The sequence below is a fragment of the Andrena cerasifolii genome, chromosome 1 (genome assembly GCF_050908995.1).
Source record: "Andrena cerasifolii isolate SP2316 chromosome 1, iyAndCera1_principal, whole genome shotgun sequence".
Classification (NCBI taxonomy): domain Eukaryota; kingdom Metazoa; phylum Arthropoda; class Insecta; order Hymenoptera; family Andrenidae; genus Andrena; species Andrena cerasifolii.
Genome location: NC_135118.1, coordinates 7,415,450 through 7,436,323, shown reverse-complemented (window position 1 = coordinate 7,436,323; position 20,874 = coordinate 7,415,450). Strand labels below are relative to the sequence as shown.

The window sequence follows — 20,874 nt, the reverse complement described above, 5'->3', positions numbered from 1 at the left end:
TCGAGGAGTCCAGGAATGAGTGTACCGTCTCCTCTGACACGGTACGCCGCCTCGAGTCGAGTAACTCGAGCCTGGCTGCACCCTATGACCTTAATTACTGTGTCGACTAATCGATCCTCTGCATTGTGATCGTGCTATCCTCTCGACACCGGTACCGGCGACGTAACCGCTTCATGCTGAATGGTATCTTAATTGCCGGTCGGATAATCCGATTCAGCCACTTAATCGATTATGCGGCTCTATGGAGCTGTCGCAGTCGCATTCACCGAATCTTGATGGGAATTTCCCATTTACCGTTTAAGTAGAATGCCGCCCCCGAGCCCCTTGCATCATCGAGCCTCTCGAATTCTAGAGGAACGGCCCTCCGAGGACGATCTCGTCTCCCTGATCTCTGATACCTTTGTTAAAATCGTTGCCCCGCTCCCACCCTGTCTCCTCTGTACGGTACTCGAAGAGTGGCCCTGCATTTGGAATTCGATTCGTTTGGAGATTCCGCGACGGGCGTTACTTACGATAACGGGGCCCATTCCGAATACATATGTTTGTAGCAACTTTTTCCTACCACATCGACTCGCTGAATTCATCCCACGATGTTATGCTCACAAATAGCGAAGCTCCCTGTACATTCTCGGGACTCTACAAGAAACGCGTCATCGGGCCGGGATTTTTTCCCTCCGCGCACAGTGGGCCAGATCGAAGAGCTAGCTGTTCATTTGCCAAAAAATCGAATTCTATCTTTCTAAAAAATCTAAATGTCTATCACATTCGAAAACGATAACATTAATGAAATTTATTAAAAATTGTGGTTAAAACAAGCATTGAAAAATCAGGCTTTTATCAATACTGTTTTTCATCGGAAAAATTACCTTTTTTCATATTGATGCTCCGGAAAACCTATTAAATATTATGTACTCATTTTTTGTTTTTATGAATAGCATATATCTATATTGTGAACGCACCTGAAATTAAAAATTATTGTTCATAATTTATTTAAAAAATTAATACTCGGTGAACTAAAGAGAATCGTCAAAGTTTTTCACCTTTGCCAAGGGATATCTTTAAAGTTTTAAAGAGTTCTGCGTTCTATCAAAGTGGAATATTTTCTAAATTATTATTGTTTAAAGCGTCGCGTGACGCAGTTCAGCGACGAGTCGCGTCGCACGAGACGCGTTGCCGAACACCCAGCGGATCTTAAGGGTGCATAGGCTCATGTCACGCGTTGTTTACATTGTACGACCATTGATAAACATTTGAACTTTCTGCTAGCTCTCAGTTGAATCATTTGTATCGAGAAAACATAGCATCTCTTCTACAAATCTCAGTATGAAAAATCAAAATAATTTTTTTTAAATAAAATATTAAGAGCCCCTTGATTTTTTAATTGTCAATATATATATATATTTTTTACTTAATAATGTTATAGCTGACGTCAAGACGAATTCAACGACCTGTATACTGCGGTCTTTAACTCTCGAAATAACGTTAAAATATTTGTGAACAGCTAATTCTTCGATCTGGCCCACTGTGTCGCGGTTGAATAACGAGCTGGCTGCGATGCGGGCCCTAAACTCGCCAGATAAGCATCGCGAAGTAGCAGTCGGTAGTCGAAGGAGCTCCCCGTTAATTAGCCAAAATGTGAAGGCTCGCCTATGGCCTCTCCGACGAGGAACCCTCCTTGCTTTTTTCCTTGCGGTACGCGCCACGACGGCACCACCGTGAATAAAGTACAGTCCTGGCCCCCTCTCCCCCTGTTCCTGGTCCCGCTTGCGCGGCAACCCTCCATGCGCCATCAGCATCCGCTACACACGAGCTCGCCCCATCGTTGGAGAGAAGAACAGCCAGCCAAAGGTCCCCGCGGCGTTCTTCCTACGTTCTTTCTCGCTCCGCTTATCTCTCGCTATGCGTGCCCTTTTTCCATCTCCCTTCCGCCTCTTTCCCGGCCGAACTCCCGATCCTAATCTCGATAATGACGCGTAATGGCTGCTGGCGTGAATGTAGCTCTTTGTCCGTGGCTGCTGTACCGCTCGTATATCTGTCCGGTACGAGAGCCGCGCCATTTCACCCCGACGAAAAGCACGGGGAGGCCGAAACGGCCGCTTCCAGCCTGTTTTTCTACGTTGATCCTAGCTCTCGTCCGTTCGCCCGCCAGTTCCCCGCGCCCCCAGCCAGACGCCTTCCTCGGAACTTACGTTTAATTGCTCTCCACCCGACTACGACGAACATTACGCCAACGCTTGCGCGATTTTCTAATCTCTTTCTCCTGTGCCGTGGGGGGTGAGTTCGCTAAGATCGGGACTGATTAAATTGTTTGGAAAGAAGGTCTTTGGTCGAGAGTTGGTGGGGACTTCTTTGGTACCGGCTGGCCTCACGCATTCCTTGATTACTTGATAATGATACCTGCTGTTGCGTAAATTCTTACGTTATCGTAAGCTTAACTGTACGGCTCTGTACGATGGGAGATTCACCAGTGAATATATCCTTCACGATTATCGTCCTCGTTAGCGCGTGTTTCACATCTGCCTGTCGGTGTTGTTACAGAAGCGGTTATGGGAGTTCGATGACCACTGGCTAGCGGAGGATCCATCGACGCCACACCATGGACTACCTGCAGACGTGCCTCATCTTCTACCTATTGATCCTCTGTTTCTCCGGAGGACGATCTATAGACATATGTGAGTACACACAGCGATGGCTTCCACGCTGCCATCGTGTTGTTCAAATATTCAGGCGCGCCTTTTCGGTTATCTTCCCGTCCGGCGAACCTCAATTAGACGTAATCGGCGACGAGACACCGGCTCCGGGGGAGGGGTGGAGAATCGAATGAAGAGTGGCAAGCTGTCGATCTCGCCCCGGCTCTCTAAACTTTCCCGAATCCCGCGCACGGAGATAAAGTTCACTTGAACTTGTCATCGACGGCGCGCGGTAGCCGTTCCTGGCAGAAAATCAATCCCTCCTGGTTGCCAGTGTCGGCACGCCGTGGACGAGGTGCAGGGCTACGTGTTTACATCCGAGGGACCATAATTCTCGCGCCTGTAGCAGGCCCTCCAGGTTCGGGGCATCCGATAAAAAACAGAGCAGGCATCCCGGTTGCCCTTGCGGGGCGCGCTCCCATTTGCCACGCATTAAACCTCGGCCTCGGTTTCTGCTCGGCTTGCTTTCCGTCCCATTGGCCACGGATACCAGGCAGCCCGAGTCACCCTCCCTCGTGTCAGGTAAACAGGCCGAGAAACTTGCAAAGTATCCAGCCAAGAGTTTCGCGGAAGAAAGGCTTTCAGGTACTCGTTCGTGAAATCGAGCTCGAACCCCGCGTCTGCGAAACGTATTTCGCGCCCCCCCCTCGCGCGCCCTCTTTCCTCCGCGGGGTCGAAACCGAAAGATGGATGGTCATGGGGAGGGGAGAGATGTTGGTGTTTCGTTGGTCTGGTTACATGCCTCCCGGGTCTATGTGCAGCGATATACATAACAGTTTCGGAAAGAAATAGATCCGAAGGCGGCGGAATGTTTAACGGAGTGGGCGGGGAACGTGGAGGCGCTTTTTTCGAAGTAGGAACGAGAGGAAGTGCGCGGAAGGGAAATTTTGCCGAATGCTTGCCGTTACGATGACGATTATAGAAGATCGAATATAATGGACTGAGGAGTTAAGGAGGGAATCCTAGTCTTTGGACTAAAAACATAGCAAAATTGGGGATTTTTTTTAAGAAGCTAGCGATTACCAAATTGTCTGAAATTTAGACCATGTTTTGATGCATCTTTGAGGAAGCATTAGTGTTTTTTTTATTAATTTTTAATAACAAATATAAGAGCTATACAGGATCGACTAACATGCTGCGCAAAATTCGTTGTCCGCTGGTGTGCGTGATATTTATCTTCCTGCTAATCTAAAACGGAAAAGTAAATGGGCGTTTCCCAAAAAATATGTTGTTAAGAAATACAAAATTTTGTTGAGGAGTATGGAGAGTTTTCAAATTGAAAGGTTTGAAACTTTAACTTTCGTTAAGGTATATAACTTATCGGAATCCTGGTTCATCAAAGTATATCAGGTATATCAAAGTATGTTGGATCTACAGGCCAAATTTGAAGGTAATCGGTTCAGTGGTTACAAAAATATCGTGCACACCAGCGGAAAACGGCGGGATGATGGTCGATCAGGCATAACTCCTATATTTATTATTAAAAATTAATAAAAAAAAAACTACAACTTCTTCAAACATGCATAAAAACATGGTCCAAATTTGACATTATTCGAATCCGCTAGTTTCTTAAACAAAAATCTAAACTTTCGCTATGTTTTAGCCCAAAGAATAAGATTTTCCCCTTAAGGGGGTAGTAGACTATTGGATACGTAAAATCGTTAGTTTCTTTGACGCTAAATTACTTTGATACCAAACAATCGTTATAGTCGTGCTTTTGACTGAAACTTTTTTACTTTGAAGAATATACTTCTGACTAGATGGGAAACCAGACAAAATTACAAAAATGACATTTTTGTGAGAATAACGACACTTGAAGTGTGAAACCACTTTTTCCCTATACTTTTCGTCCTTTCAACGCCTTTAAAAATGATAAATTTTCACTATTTTGTAATTTTGTCTGGTTTCCCCCCTAGCCAGAAGTATATTCTTTAAAATAAAAAAAGTTTCAGTCGAATCAGATAATAACGTTTGGAGATACAGGTCCCACTGATTTGGATCAATTTTTTGCCGCCTTGACTTTAACGACTCCCCAGTTCCGTCTGCAATGATTAATTACAAAACAAAAAATATATTTCTATAATCTAAGACATCCTCAATGCAATGCAAAAAATCCCATTAAATTATATATAGTAGTTTTCCTTTAATTAATTCCCAAATATCACCTATTTTTTGGGACTCTAGACCGGAACCTCCCCTTAAGTAGTGCAAGTCTATGATAGTAACTTGTCGGATATGCAGTGTCTGATTCTACTGAAAACTCAAGCGTGTCTTGATTATTCCTTGCAATAAGAACAAACATTGGTATCTTGTACTTACTATTTCATTTGTCATTTGAGCTTCCCATAAGTTTCAATCTTACACGTAACTACATATTCAACGTTCCAAGGAGCGAAGCAGTATGATCCCTTAAATACGATCCAAGGAATTGAGTGTTATGTCTGTGATCTCGCAATGTAAGTCTGCCGCGAATCGAAAATAGACTATACGACGCTACGCGCACCACGAGTTCCGAAGGGGTTACTACAAGCGATAGATTCCATCACGCCTGCAATCTGAAATCTCTACACCAACCCTCGCCTCTACTCCCTTGCACCCTCGAGTCCAGGCATACCAGCGAATGCACCCGTCACCTATTCCCGGCTCCATAAACTCGCGAAAAAAGGACATCCTTAACCACCGTGCACCTAAGAACCGATGTCCCACGTGACTCCTCCCGGTCGAGTTTAAGAAGTCCCGGGATCGTAAGTCGCTGACCGGAAACAATAAGTAAGGATCGACGAAATATAAATAGCGTGGAGTCGACGAAAGCTAGAACGACGAGTCAGAGGAGTGAAGGGGGATGGGGCGCGGGGGTGGGATATCGGCCCTCCTGCGGTGAGTGAACTTGTGCGTCGAACCGCGTTGGTAAATTCGCGGTCGTGTTAAGCGGGCCAGAGGCTGGCGGAGAGGACGAGGGCCGGCCGGGAGGGCTGCGGGGCAGTTAAAGCGCGCATAAATTGCAATGTTAATGTTGCCTGCGATACATAAACATGTTGTACGTCGGTCGGATTGCGGTCCGCCCGACTCTGCACCGGTCTAGCCCTCTCTGCACGCGTAGCGCCAGCTTGCGCACACAGAGGCGCGTGCACGCACTCTCGCGAGGAGAAGGGGCCCTCGCAGTTCCATTTCGTGTGTTGCCGGGGTGCACGGGTATGCACTGTGCACATGTTCCACGCGGCTTGGTGGTGCTCCACGCCACGCGACGGCACGCCTGTGCCCGCCTCGCGCGCGCGTCCCGTCACGGTCGACTCGCGAGATTGCTGGGAAAAGGAGCGAACCGCGACGTGGTCCGAATACCCCCTAGGGATTGGTAGTTACTACTGTACGTGAGGAAATTGACATATTTTCGGTTTCGAATATGGGCGACGACCGGGGCGCGGAGAATGATACTTTGGCGAGGTATGTGGGCGAACTTGCCCTTTGCCATTGCGTCTGATTCGTTTTTTTCTTTTTTAAATCTTTGTAAGAATAATGTATGTTCGTGTAAGTAGTCGCGATGGTTCTGTATAGTGGAAGGACTTGGAGCTTTAAGTATGTCGAGTTGAAGAGGAATATGCGGTTTGACAATGAAGTAGAAAGTGGAGGCTTGATTGGCATTCATTTAGCTTTAGAATTTGTACAAGGGAAGTAGTAATGAGGTAGAGTAATTACTGAAGATAGTATAATTATAGCTTATGAATATGTTCCAGTGAAAAAAGTGCAGTCACAAGAAGTCCGAGTTCCTCTACCATACAAAGTTCTTCCCATTTTTTCCTACCTTCACTTAGAGAAGAGCTATGGCCCGTCTTGGTTACATGAATCATCCAGTTCAGCCCGTTCGTGGGAACGAGGGAAAAACGGCGTGACTTTACTTTGAGAATGATGCGTTCAATGCAGCACTTGATCCAATCGTTTCCTGTTTCCCTTACGCATTGTTATTCATTAGTCATACTTAAGAGCTCTTATTTTTTTTAAACGAAGCGTACCATTAAGCGTGGGAATTACTCTATAGACGATTATAACTTGAAAATTAAATCAAACAGATCTGATTTACATAAATTCTGTATGCATACTAACTACCATCTGAACCGTGTACCTACAGTGACTCGCATTAATATTCGGACACTTTTTAAAATCGCATAACTTTTTTAGAATTGGTCCAAACGACTTGAGTTTTTTTGAGAAGCTAGAAGGAGTTGTTTGCTAACTGACGCGTTTCGTCGTTTTGAAAAAAAATGTATTTGGTTGGAATAGCGAAAAGAATAGTAAAGGTCGATTTTTAAACTTTTTTTTGTGAGTTTGTAATGAAAATTAAAAAAAAAACAGTTTGTAGATTGCAGTAAGTTGTATACGTGCCTAAAATTTCATCAAAATCAGCGATTCTCGATCTTATTCTGCGATCTTTAAACGTTTGTAGCTCGGAGCAACGTTAACCGATTTTGATGAAATTTTACAAACAGATTTTTTTTAATTTTCATTACAAGCTCACAAAAAAAAGTTTAAAAATCGACCTTTACTATTCTTTTCGCTATTCCAACCAAATATATTTTTTTTCAAAACGACGAAACGCGTCAGTTAGCAAACTAATCCTTCCAGCTTTTCAAAAAAGACTCAAGTTGTTTGGACCGATTCTAAAAAAGTTATGCGATTTTAAAAAGTGTCCGAATATTAATGCGATCCACTGTACATCATCCCCATTTGTCACTGGTTGAAGTAAAATTGGAACCCCTACAATCAAACGTGGTTGATATTGTACGTCAACTTACGATTAAAATTGGACACACTGGGATAACACAGGGCGCGCGGTAAAATCTTTATGGCACATTCGATAAGGAACATTACACCCCGTGTTGCGCGCGAAACCAACCGTAGGGGTAACAATATTACAGTAATTTCGCGCAAACACCGCCACGTGAACCGAATCGAATGTTGATAACAATAACATACAGGTCGCCGTTCGTTCGTGCACGTAGGCGTCGAGCGATAAAGCGGATGCGCGTGTACGCGCGCGTGCATATTGTCGACGACACGTCCAGGACGAGCGGGAGAGCGTGTCCAGGGTGGAGAATCGTTACGCGGAAGCCCACCCCCCCCCCCCCGAGTTATGGCATTGTCATCGGTCCGTTGCCTCCCTCGTACCTCCGCGAGGACACCCCTCCTTTCCAATTGTCCGCAGGATCCATTAGGTCCGCGAATGCCACCGATGAAATTGTCCACGTATTAACATAACTGGGTGACAATTAAAGCGCTAGAGCGCCCCACAGCGACGGCGTGCCATGCTGATTTCTGACTGGCTCGCTGGAATCTCACGGAGTCCGGCATCTTAGAAGCCCCTGGAATTCGGGGCGATTTTTAATCCGCATTGACTCATTGATATGGACCGTGAGAAGGGAATGCCTTCAGAATTTCCCTCCCATTTCGATACGTTTCGTGAGGCAAATAAATTTGTCGTTCTCAATCACTGTGGAGAGTTTCCCCGATGAAATTTGCATTGTAAGAGCAAAATACGACGGGGTTAAATTTAGGGAATGATAAGTAGGACATCTGAATGCCTCCGGGAAGCCCTTGCGGCGAGATAATCGATAAGACAACTTTGTTATGGCATTGTGACAAACAGGGATTAGTGGATTCCAATTGTGGGGGAAGGCTGCACGGGGCTCAGCATCTTTCTTTTGCTGATAAATAAACTGCTCCACCGCCGAAATTTAGACTCCCTATTCCGACCGCGCTGCCGCCCTCTGTCTGAAGGCAGTTTTTGTAGGTTTTTTGAAAATTCCAGGCCCCCTGTTTATCCGTCCAGCGGCAGCCCGCGCACTGACACGCCCATCACAACACGTCGCGGCGATCGTTGCGATTTGTCACTCCTTTGTACGGCCTGGCGGCGTCATTAACATCGCGGCTCTACTTTCGCGGAGTTTGTTTAAACTCGTCGAATTGCTGGCAGCGACAAAGGGGCCGCGGTGCACGTGTGCGTCGTATGTCTCTCGGATATAAAATCCTCCCGGCGTAAACATTCCCAAGCGGGTGTCCCGACATCTGTTTCTTACCCCGTTTCGCGCCTCGATCTCGTCAGGCTTGATCACGTGCCAGAACCGACGGTTTACACGCCCGACCAGCAAACTTCACACGTCTTCTCTGTGATCATCCCGGGGGTAAATCATCCAAGAGTGGAGCGCAATCGACTTACACGACTCTTCAGCGGCGTATTCCCAACTCCTGTATCGACCGCGAGGGGGGAAGGGCTGAAGATTCCGAGGGGACGCGCCTCGAGCTTTCACGCGGCGAAAGGACGTCAACTGTCAGACGTCAGACGTCGACGCCGAGTGTAATAATCCGTCGACTTTCGGGTTCGAAGGGCAGCCGTCAATCCGACCCGTGGATCTGTATTTTCATAAGTCCAGGCCACGAAGGCGAACACTATATCCGTGAGTCGTGCGCCGTCGATGAAGGGTTGCTGTGTAATGGACACAAGGATAATTTAAACTATCGTTTTTACGAATAATACTTATAAAGATATTTATTCAATTAAATTAAGAATATTGGAGATTCAACTGTTTTAACTTGTCTCCGTGACTGACACTGGTGGCTTTTGGAATAATAATGCTCTAGAGTCTAGGATAAGGGACTGCGATGGGTTTTAAAGGTTTCCGAATGTAAGAGAGGGGATGACGGGATAGGGCAGAATTGCAGGATTTTGGATAGGTGACGCATTGGCTAAGTTAACGATGAGTAGCAGGGATGACGCAGTATTTACATTTACCCAGTATTTGAGTAATTAGTGTGAATCAAATTTACAGAGAAATTCGGAGAAAAACGATAAGAAAGGGTCAGTACATTGCAGCAGCCACCCTTCGGAATTCTGCCTCCCGATTGTGATTGAGAAGGAGATCGAGGGCGATCTCGAGATTCGTTTCGAGGACGAAATTGACGTCGATGACTTTATTCCGTGGATAATGTCGAAGGGGATGAATTCGCGAGCCTCGTCAGTATTCATCGCTACCCTTTTCCCTCTCTCTGTTATATCCACGTACCGAATCGTTGCCCGCGGTTAGATCCACGTTTCACGTAGCACACTGTACACGACACGACATCAAAGTCGTACGATGGCACGATTAACGAGCTCCGCGCAGCGACGCGATATCCCAAGGCATCCGAGGTCAGAAACATAACTCTCGCCCCCAGGGCGACGTAGCCAGCCTCGCTTTTGATAAATCCAGGCCACGGAAGCGACCGTAACACATGCTCGCCACGAGGCACGTACCTACAAAAGGGGTTTGCAGCTTCGACCCCCGGAGGAGACCGGGGAGGAGGTAAGCGGTGCACGCAACTCGAGACGGTGATTCCAAGACTGCCGGGGATGGGTCGCACCCGTGGGGAGGTTAGCAGAAGAGGGTCGCTTGTAGGGCGAAGAAGGGTGCAAAAAGACTGGCGAAGGAAGGGGGTGGAATGGCCAGGGGAGCGAGAGGGCCGTGTAAAAGTAGTACTTCCGTTTCTGCAGCCGTCCCGGCGCCAGAGCGACGGGCCTGCGCCCTGTCGCGCCACGCTCGCGCTATCTTCCGCCTACAACGACTGTTTGTTTTCCCTGAATGAGACGAAAATGGCTCCCTGGTTCCAACAATACCCGGGGAAAATTGTGTTTCGGTGTTGCTGGCGTTCCCGAAAGGGTGCACGCGTGCCCGAACAGGGAGGGCCACGCGGACCCACGTCTCCGGGGTCGTCGCTCTTCCAAACATTCGTTCTAATTTCGCTTGGCCTCGATGAGGAAGATGGGCCTCGCACCGTGGAGGAGAGAAAACAACGCGGCAGGTATCCACCTGCTGATTCGGTTGAGTAAATAAAAAGCGCGCTGCTCGTCGTGATAATAGGGTAATTAAAGGGGATCGTATCCTGGTTGAGTGCTGGTACACATCTAGTTCCTCTTCGCTTTGTTTTCTTGCGATTCTCAGTATCGGTGCTAGGTTCGAACGAGACCGGAGGTGGAGTGTATAGAATATTCTAAACATGTCACGTCGTAATTACGTGCCAGTCGGAGTTGAACGTAAGTTACGCGTCAACCCCCGATATTCGAGGAAAACACTAACGAGGATTGAAATTAACGTTCACGGTCGGCGCACATTGAGAACTCATTACAGGGTGGGGGCAAACTTATAATAGGTACAGCTGGAAAATAAAGCATTCGGTGTTTAAATATATATCTGAGTTTTAAATATTCCATCAGAACATCGCCCATTAATAATGTAGCCCCGTGCGCATTAAAGTGTCAGCGAAGCGAGTTCGCAGCTCTTCGTCTTCATTTTAAAGTTTGGCCAAATAGCTCCAAGTACAAATACTCGCGGCAAAGGGCGGATGTTTCTTCGTTTCGAAAGTCGTTAGTGGGGTTATTCGAGGGCGGGTTCGGTTGCGCGAGAAGAGATTTCGGGATTTCGTTCCGTCGAGGGGCCGTCCGCTGCCGTCGGCATGAAAAATAGTAATCCGTAAGTGAGTCATGATTTATGCCGTAATATCGTGCCGTAATAAGGTGGGGCGCTTAATATGTTTTTCGCGAAAGACCCGGCGAGTAATTAATTTACATTCACGCCCGTGCAGGAGGAAAACAAGGCGAGGAGCCGGCAGCGACGAGGCCAGACCGCCGACCCTCGTACATCGTCATTAATAATAATTGTGGAGTTAACAAAGGCGGACCGAGGTGGAATTATTAAATCCGGCGAGATAGAAAATCTCGCTTTCAGGCTCTAAGCTGATCTCACCTCCTTTCCATTTCTTTCGCTGTCCAACCAAGGGCTGCCTTTCCTTCTACTTAAGGGGACTAGGCAGTCAGAAACTCGATTTTTTTGTAGTTTTCGAAAGTACCACCCGTCCCGAGTAAAATGCCGTTTGGTTGATGTTAAAATTCGCAAAATTAAGGATTTTACAGCCGAAAAGGTCGACGCGTTATTCGCGGAATCATAATTCCTCTTAGTTTTGCAGTGATTGCGAAAAACGGAGGTACAAGTCGATTTGAAAAAAAAATTCAGCATATGTGAAACATGCCTAGTTACGACCTGAACCTACGCGCAAGTCTGTGAAAACTTCTGTTTTGGTAAGAAAAATAATAAAATGTCTCTTTTCCATGGCGAGAAATCAAGTTTCTTTAATATTTGCCGTTTTATAGCCGCTATTTTCATAATTTTGATTTATTTTTTCTTTTTCAATAGGTTCAGGGCAAAGTATCAATTTCAGAGAACATTTCATAATTCAATTTTGTTACGGCCAGAATCACTGCAAAATTACAGCGGCTCCAGAAAAAAACACCTATATATCAGGCACCTGTAGCACTGTCATACATATGTATATATTATTCAAATAATTTTTTTTTACTGTTTATAATATTACCATACATTATCCAAAAGTACTAAGTAGTCACAATTTGTATTCATCTCCTTGTAATTAATTCGCAAAAAATACTTGATTTTCGAGCGATCTGACTGCCTATTCCCCTTAAGGGGTTATACCTAGTCAGGCGGCCGAAAATAGGCGAATGTTTGTGAATTTTTTTTGAAGAAACGGAAGCGTATATTTTTACAAAACTTTTTGCACTTAAAAGAACAATATTTAAAGAACATTTGGTAATTTTTTCGTAGAAAATATTTAAGTTTATAATAAAATAACAACCGACATCCAAGAAGCATTTTTAAAAATTTGCTTTTGCGGTGAGCACTGCCATTCGGAACCAGATTATCTAAAATCAAAAAACAAAAAAGATTTCGTTAGTATCCTCAGGTTTACGGAGAGAATTTTCTGAAATATTAATTTAAAACAAAATGGTGGCTATTTAAAGTTGAAATCCTGATTTTTCGCGTGATTTTTGCACGACAAAATCAGGATTTCAACTTTAAATAGCCGCCATTTTGTTTTAAATTAATATTTCGGAAAATTCTCTCCGACAACAAGAGGATATATTAATATACTAACGAAATCTTTTGTGTCTTTTTATTTTAGATAATCTGGTTCCGAATGGCAGTGCTCACCGCAAAACCAAATTTTTAAAAATGCTTCTTGGATGTCGCTTGTTATTTTATTCTAAACTTAAATATTTTTCTACGAAAAAATTACCAAATGTTCTTTAAATGTTGCTCTTTTAAGCGCATAAAGTTTTGTGAAAATATACGCTTCCGCTTCTTCAAAAAAAAATTACAAACATTCGCCACTTTTCGCCCGTCTGACTAAGTATAACCCCTTAATTTGCTCAACGTTCTGTTCCGCGCTGACATGAAAAATCTGTGGACTGTGCTAAATTTGTAGGGAGATTCTGAACCGGAAGATGCGTTACGATTACCGTACACTTTCTGAAATGGCTACTCATTCACCTTTCAGGGTAGGCTATTCGTGCTTCCACTTCTGTGTGTTTAGGTTTTTCGTCGGCCCAATGCAACCACTTTATTTAAAAAAATAAAAGTAGAATCATTCGGGTTCCTATTGAGCATTGTAAAGGTTCAAAATCCTTCCGCAGACCCATGATTGTCATTTAAACTAGCCATCCCCTGGTGTGCAATAACCCTCGATCGGCCGTGTTTTCGTTCCCCATCTGTAGGCCCCGTATAAATGATTTAAATCGTCGAAATCAACTTGTCCCGCGACGGTAATGGTCGAGGGAAGGTTCCCTGGCCGAGCATTCCGCGGCTTCCACGGAAGCCGATGGTTTCGAGGAGAGGAGACGTCCCAGGAGAATGGGCCGGTTATCAATTTGACAGTGACGCGGTTAAGAGGGGAAGAAGGAGGACCAGATGGCGGAGGGAGGAGAGAAGAAGAGGCGCGGAGGGGTTGCGAAGGCATTCAATTTCCCTCTTCTCGCGGATGGAGGGCGGCGCACACCCTTCCGTTCGGAGCTGTCACTCCGCGAGAGTTATGGTCGCCGAATGAGTGGCTGGGGCGGGCCAAACGTCGCATAACTTACTTCTTCTTCTCTCGTTTCTCTGTTCTTTTCCAGGATGTCTATAAATACGGGGATCGAACCTGCCTACCGGGCGACACAAGTTCCTTGCTTGTTCCTGCGGCGTCCTTCGCGGTGCGGTGAATCAGAGATCCGGGGAATGACACTAACGATTGTCCATGGGGCGTCGATATCTTACTCGTAATATCGCCAAGAGGTCAACAATGAAAGTAGGATAAGTGGAATTTAAATGTCACTGCGCACGCACATAGTGGACTCTGAATGTTGACAAGTTACATACATTTATTCGGGGCCCATGTACCTAGTAGGCACGCGAGGTTCTGTTTTATTGGAATAACTGAGTAGCTATTTAACGTTCAGCTGGAGTTTTCATTTTTAAGCATTTGCTCCACTTGGAGAATAAACTGTACCTTTCAGGATTCAAGTTGCTCCATCGTTGGAGAGCGGCCTTGCTTCCATCGAGGAATAGCAATAGGGAGTGTGTTATGGTTATTCTCGACTCACAAGTGGTATGCTCCATTTCCGACTGTATTTTTCCCAACTGCACTTGGATTACCAAGACTGGCGTGTTTGCTCGAATGCGTCTCGTAATCTCGAGCCTGTGTTTTATTTTCTCCTGTCTCTTGTCCACAGCAAGACTTCCCTCTAATCGCTCTCTCAAACCCTTTCTCCACTTGCATGGCTTTCCTCCCTCTTCCTTTTCGCTCTCCAAACAATCACTCTCGTACGATCCACGCATTGTTACTACGATTTGCTCCATTTGCGTGATAATTACTGCAGAATCCTCTTAGAGTTGTTTTAATTCGTATGTAGGGGAGACCGGGGCTAAAAGTTCCGGGGGTAAGTTGTCCCGACGGCTCTGTCTTCAAAATAAAAAGAGCGTTGTACTTTAAATTATTTTTTTCCGTGTGAGTTGATCACGCCACTCTGTCGCCCCCTTTAATAGCGTCTGCGACTTAGGACCTATTAGTCGCGTACCAGATAAGTAAAATTTTTTCTATTATTATTTTTTGGTCTATTTCAATTATTTAACGTCGATATTACTGATTGATTCGTTCTTATCGATCAAATGACATTTAAGAACATGATGTAATAGTGTTTATCGTTTGAATATATGTATAAGCAGAATAGTCTTTGAAATTGTTACATGTGTCGGTAGGAGCACGTTGTTACCGTAAAAACTTGCCCCGCCGCAAATGTATAAATTGTTTCTGCTGTGCTTTAAGATGCGAACATATGAATAACAGGCGGAAAGGGACGTTATGCGTAAAGATAAATAAAAACTGTCGGTAGAGAATTCAATATCTGCCACATGATTCTATCGAGATTTATTAAAATACTACAATGTTGACAAGAGTCCACAGTAGGCTACAAGTACAAATTTCAATAAGTAGGTATCTACATACAGTTGAATGTAAGACTGATTAGTAGATTATAGTTTGTATACCAAAGATAATAGTTATGGTTATTATATCGTTTTGGTTTTCTTTTAAAAATAATACATTTTTGTTGGTCCGAACCTTCATAAATAAACATTGTTAATAAAATTCTGTTTTATTTCATTAGAAAATTAAATATTTCATTAAAAGGCAAATCTTAGTATCAACTTACCCCAATGCGATAACAACTTGCCCCATATAGGGGTAAGAAGTTCCGCTTCGATCAGCCACAAATAAATTACTTTCCATGGAAAACCTATTGCAATATATTAAATGCAAGCTTAAAATCAGAAAATACAATAAATTTAACCAGAAATTAGTCAATAGTGAAGAGAATAACTGCATTATTTTCCAGACATTTTTTATGTTTTATCGAAATCGCAACTTTTAGCCCCGGTCTCCCCTACACTCTTTGACATTAATTTAGCAAGATAACACCTCCAGCTTATTCCTAATAGAACTTCTAATTCCCTCAGAATTTTCTAAATTCATCAACTATTGATTACTTCGCGTGTCCAGCTGAGTACGCAGCATAGTGTCGACAAAACAGAGGACCAACAAATTCAATTCCCGTCGAAAGGATTACCATCGTAATCCGTACAGTGTCAGCGTTCAGCGGGCGGTTGCAGCGCGAAGAACGAAAAACCAACGTGGAGAAATTTCATCTGGCAAAAACGGTGTTGCACGCGCGCCGGTTCAACTCCCGGGAACAAGTGCCTCCGTGTGGAGGAGTTAATTACCAGAAATAAGCGGCCGTCGACTCGTAAAACTTGTGCGCGGCCGCGACTTCGCCCCGAAGCCGTGTGTGTATCTCGTTAAAAATTTATTTACGAGGAAAGTTCGTGTGGCGGATTAGGACTTTAGTCTGGCGGAAAAACGCGTCGTTGAACCGTTCGCTCCTCCATGAGCGCGAATCTCGGCGGCGGCTTTGAAAATAACGAGCGCCGACTTGTGACGTCGAACCCTCGATTGCGACACCGAGAATATCAGCTTTGAATAACAATCTACACATCGCGATTATGTAATAGAGATATAGGTGTCCTCGGAACTTTCGATATAGCTGCCAGTGAGCTGGGTGAAGTTAGAGGTTCGCGGATGTAAGGTCGCTGGGCCAGCGAACGAGCTCTCAATGGTCGCTGACGGTTTTGGAGCAGGTTCAGGAAACAGCTGTCGTTGGCTGCCATTTCACCCAACCGAATTCTGCAGCCGGATTTATATCGCGTTCGCCGAACCGCGGGCGACTTCGCCCGCGATACGGTTTCCCGTTAAACGGCCGTACATTATTTCCCTATTCCCGGGAAGTCCGATTCCACGCGGCTCGAGTAAACAGATCCGCTTTGATGGCTTTCCTCGAGTATGGCCGTTTTTATTCGCGGCGGCTCGATCAGCGCCTCGCGTGCCTCGCCGTCGTACGAAACCCGCCTCAGACGTGTAATTTCGGACGGCCGAGAATGTTTCTCGCGCCTCGGCGCCGTGATTGAAAAGCGTTTCTCGGTACGGCAATTATCGCGAGCGTCGACGAAAAATACGAACGTCGGGGGGGCCTCGTTCACTTGGCCATAATGGCGAGTTGTTTGGGCCGCGCGATGCGGGGAAGCGGCGTCCGAGGGGTGTAATGAAAAGCTGGATGAAGTGTGTTGTGGAAACAGGGGCGGAGGAAAAGTCGTGGAGTGCGGAGAAGTGTATACCGTTGGTTTGTTGGCGAAACTGACCAAGCCCATATTTCTTAGTTTTCGGTAAATGCGAGTTCATACTTCAGTCTGTTACGATAAATCAGGTAATAATTGAAAGATACTGTAGAACCCAAGTTTCTCCTCTTACCTATGGATTTTTATTAATCCATTGCTGTAAAAAAAACTTTGAAAGTAATCGCTTCCGTTAATCCTGAAGAATTTTGGGATGAAATGATCGACTTCGTCAGTGTTACTAACAAGAAGGAAGTCACGAAAATTTGGTAATTTTAGCCTGCCCTGAACCGTGTAAATGTGATTATGCATTAGTTCCTTCGTCGCTTCGTATCAGTTTTATTAAAAAAAAAAATCAAATTCCCCTGCTTTTGACAAGCTTTTGATATGAGATGTTCCATGTTACCTGCCTTTACCGTATCTAATAATGTTCAGTGTTTGAAGTTGAATCTCCGATTTAATTGTACGATTTCTCCTAAGAAGCTCTTTCTCTCTTAAACGTTCGCGCAAGGGTGTAGTATAATCAACGGTCTAATCGTTGGGAACATCGCGAATGAGTTCGGAACGGTGATCACGATCCGGGCGCAGCTAAAGAGCGCGCGGAACGAACACAGTTACGTATATATAATCGAAGCAATTTCCTTTGTTTGCAGCACAATGCATCGCACCCCTGGGGATGGAATCTGGTGTGATTCCCGATGCAGACATCACGGCGAGCTCGAGTTTCGATAGCGGAAACGTCGGGCCACATCACGGACGGTGAGTGAATTACCGTGTATTACCGTCTCGTTTATAGAGCGCATTATGCAGATGCGATGCAATACGCATTCGGAAATATGATAAAATTAACTCCCCTTTATGAACCGGTCGCGGGAACAGAGATGCAATTTCCTCGAAATCAGCACGCTTCGTTAAACGGACCTATTCGGGGATAAATTGAAGCGTTCCCTGGGGCAAGGCTCTGCAAACTGACGGCACTCTGAAATTCTCCCATCAGTTATTCAAAATATATACTACGAAAAAGTCGACTAATCCACAGAAGGAAGTAGTCCCTCACAAATACTCTGGCAGTATGTAATAAAAAGAAAGGATGCATTAAAGCGAAACAAAAAAAATTCTTAGTTCGTGCATCATATTTTTAACGGACTTTACAAAGCATATAATAATTATTATTATTATTATTATATTTAACGGGAAATCCCTTAATATACAAGATGTATACATAAAACAGAGCCTATACCGTCTAGAACGTAAGTAAATGTTAATTAATTAATATAAATTAAAGCTTAATTAACGCTAATAATTTCTCGAATAGAATCGAACAAATTTTGAACGAAATTTGTCATCGGGATAAGTGATATTTCCGCATTGAGTTCTCGCGAAGACAGATTTGTCAGCGTATCGATAGCCCCAGGACATTCTGAAAGGCCGTCGATGCGGGCGCAATTGTGCGGCCGGGAGATCGACAGGAGAAAAAGAATACGCGATTGCAATCGAGAGAGCGCGATAACGTTTCTGACTCTGGACGCTTTCTACGGCTTAAACGGATGATCCTCTTCCCGTCCGTCATCCTGTCCACGGACGAGATAGCTCTCGCGATCGGGACTCGACCGGTCACCGTATTAATCACCGACTACTAAACTGCACGTCTAATTCGGCCTTCAAGCCGCAATGAGGATTAATGACGGCTGGATGTCCCGCATGCAGGGCCATTCGTGTCGAACGTTCCGAAGGCTCTTAAGCGTCGTTAACTCGTGGCCTCCGCGTGTATTCCTTCGATTATACGCGTCAGATAATTACCATTCCGCACAGGAGGAACGGAGAGCTAGGCAAATACAGAGGGAACGTCGAAATCCATCGAGTTCCAACCGGACCACCCGTGACGTTAATGAACCGGCTCTCGCGAATCGTTTAACCCAGACGGACGTTTCACCGGGAGGATCTTAAAATTCTTCGATAACGTCTTGCGGGACGATTTTTATTGTTACTGCGGAAAGGAGGAGTGACTCGAGTGACATACGACCATTCAGAAGTCTGAAATCATCTTTAGTCACTTGGATAGGGTTTCTTCTTTTCAAGCTGTGTTTTTTAAGACGTTTTATTTACTGTGTGGATATTGCTGATACTTCTGTCGACAGGTGACAGAACGTTCTAGAATTTACTGCAAACTGAATGTGCCTACTAAAAAGTTACAGAAACTGGATGCTTAAACTGTATAAAGTTGTTCTTAAAGAGAGAGGAAGATTCTCGAGAAAAACAAATTAATATTCATAATAAATAATATGCAAGGATAGGCACTAAATAGTTATGACTATTTAAAATTGTATATAGACTGAACGCCTGGATTCCACGACGCGAATGAAGATTTATAAACTTCTTTGACAGCGTAGTGGTGGTCAGAGTTTCCGGAATGATATTGGGTTTGAGAGAAAGGCGAAGAAAGCGCCAATGTGTTTATGGTTCGCGGGGTTTCTTCGAGAGGGTATTAAGGCACGATAGATAATTGGAGACTTAACGTGTATAAGAAGCTATCGCGGCATTTTTCTTCTGGCCGAACGATATAAAGCAAGGAAAGCCTTTTCGATGCAATGCCGATATCGTCGCTGGCGCTCTTTACTGGGTAGACCGTCTAGACCTTCTTCAACGGCATTTCCATGGCTTCCTGATACTGCGGGCTTCCCGGTGAATACCCTATTTACCCCATACGACTCCCCGTTTACCCTAAAATACGCGCATCTAACTCGTATTACGTGTACTCCGCTCTTTTCGAGGTACCACGTCCTTTCCAAGGAGGGATATACTTTGTCAACCACGGGTCTGTTGCCAGAAATCTTTTGTACCTCAAAAAGAGTCTTACCGATCGAAGGCTGCATTGCATCCACGAACTTTAGAAAAAGTGGGATAGACAGTAAACCTGATCGAATCGAAGATAGGTATCGTTAAAACTACCGAGCCACTGGAATACTAAAAGTCTTCAAAGGAAACCAAGCAGTGAGTCATGGTAACTATAGAGTTCTATGCTTCTCGCAGATTCCGGCAGTGTACCCTCCAAATTAACTCGGCAACACGAAGAGACAAACGCACCCTCCATCAAAATAAATTCTACTCGTGTAGGCGAGTAAGCAGACACCCTCAGACCCAGCAGCGACATCGTTTGTCTTCGGGTTCGTCCAGCTCTCGCGTGTCTCTCGAACTTCATCGCTCTCGGTCGAAACTCGGCACATTCGCGGAAAGAACGTTTCCATCGTGAGACGTGGTTGGAGAGACCTCTCTCTCTCGCTCCACTTGTCGTCGGCGGCAACAAATCATTCCCGTTTCTGACAGATCCCGAGCCCGTGGCGGAGGAGCTCGACTGACTGCCTTCGTTCGCGTTCGACAAACCATTCCTCTCGATAATCGGCCGCTTGGTCGTCGCGAGGCACCGAGCTTTCGGCGATTCCGCCGACGTGGCAGCTCCGCAGCTGAAGTCGGCGCAATCGGTTCGGAGATTTATCGCGGAGCAGGGTGGCGCGCGCTCGCCCGCTCGTGGAATGTCTTTGATGCCCTGGACTGTATCAAAGTGGCAGCCAAGGCAGTTCGAGCTCTCTTAATGGGCTATGAGTTATGGTCTTTCGCCTTGCTGGATATCCTTCCTCCTCTTCCTCGCTCGCACTCCCTCCACCTATTTACCTTTCCCACTGATCTTCCTGGCTCCAACTCTCTCCGTCGTCCGCCACTTTCCGTCCGCTTTTACCCCGCTTCTTTCCTGTTCAAGATCTTCCTCGCTCTCTCAGCCGAAAGCTCGGCCAGGGACACCGTCGGCCGCCCAGCTTTTACTGCCCCTCTTCTCCTCCAGCGTCAAAGCAACACTTAAAATTCTGACCCTTCAGAGAGGGCGTTAGCTCGCCTCTTTATCGCGCGAGGAACAGTTTCGTTTAGCGCATATGTATAACCGTGGACCCAGTGGATTCGCCCGGACCAACCTCCTCGGCTGCTTTCGAAGGTGTTCGCATCGCGGTGCCGGTTCCTTTGCGATCCTCTGGGCGGTGCTGTTCGAAAAGTAATCTCGGGCTGGGCGGTTAGGTCGCATTATTTTTTTCTTCTTTAAAGTTGGAATTGAGTTTGGAAGT

General features: G+C 45.4%; 1 protein-coding gene across 2 annotated transcripts in view; it reads left to right on the top strand.

Annotated features, from left to right (window-relative positions):
• The window catches only part of LOC143376542 (discoidin domain-containing receptor 2), a 145,448-nt gene that overhangs the window by 98,493 nt on the left and 26,081 nt on the right, over nt 1-20,874 (top strand). For both annotated transcript variants that reach the window (XM_076827023.1, XM_076827031.1), the window contains 2 exons: nt 2,539-2,672; nt 17,419-17,524. In XM_076827023.1, coding sequence (XP_076683138.1) covers nt 2,597-2,672; nt 17,419-17,524 — 182 coding nt within the window. In that variant the 5' untranslated portion in view covers nt 2,539-2,596. The remainder of the gene's footprint in view (nt 1-2,538; nt 2,673-17,418; nt 17,525-20,874) is intronic.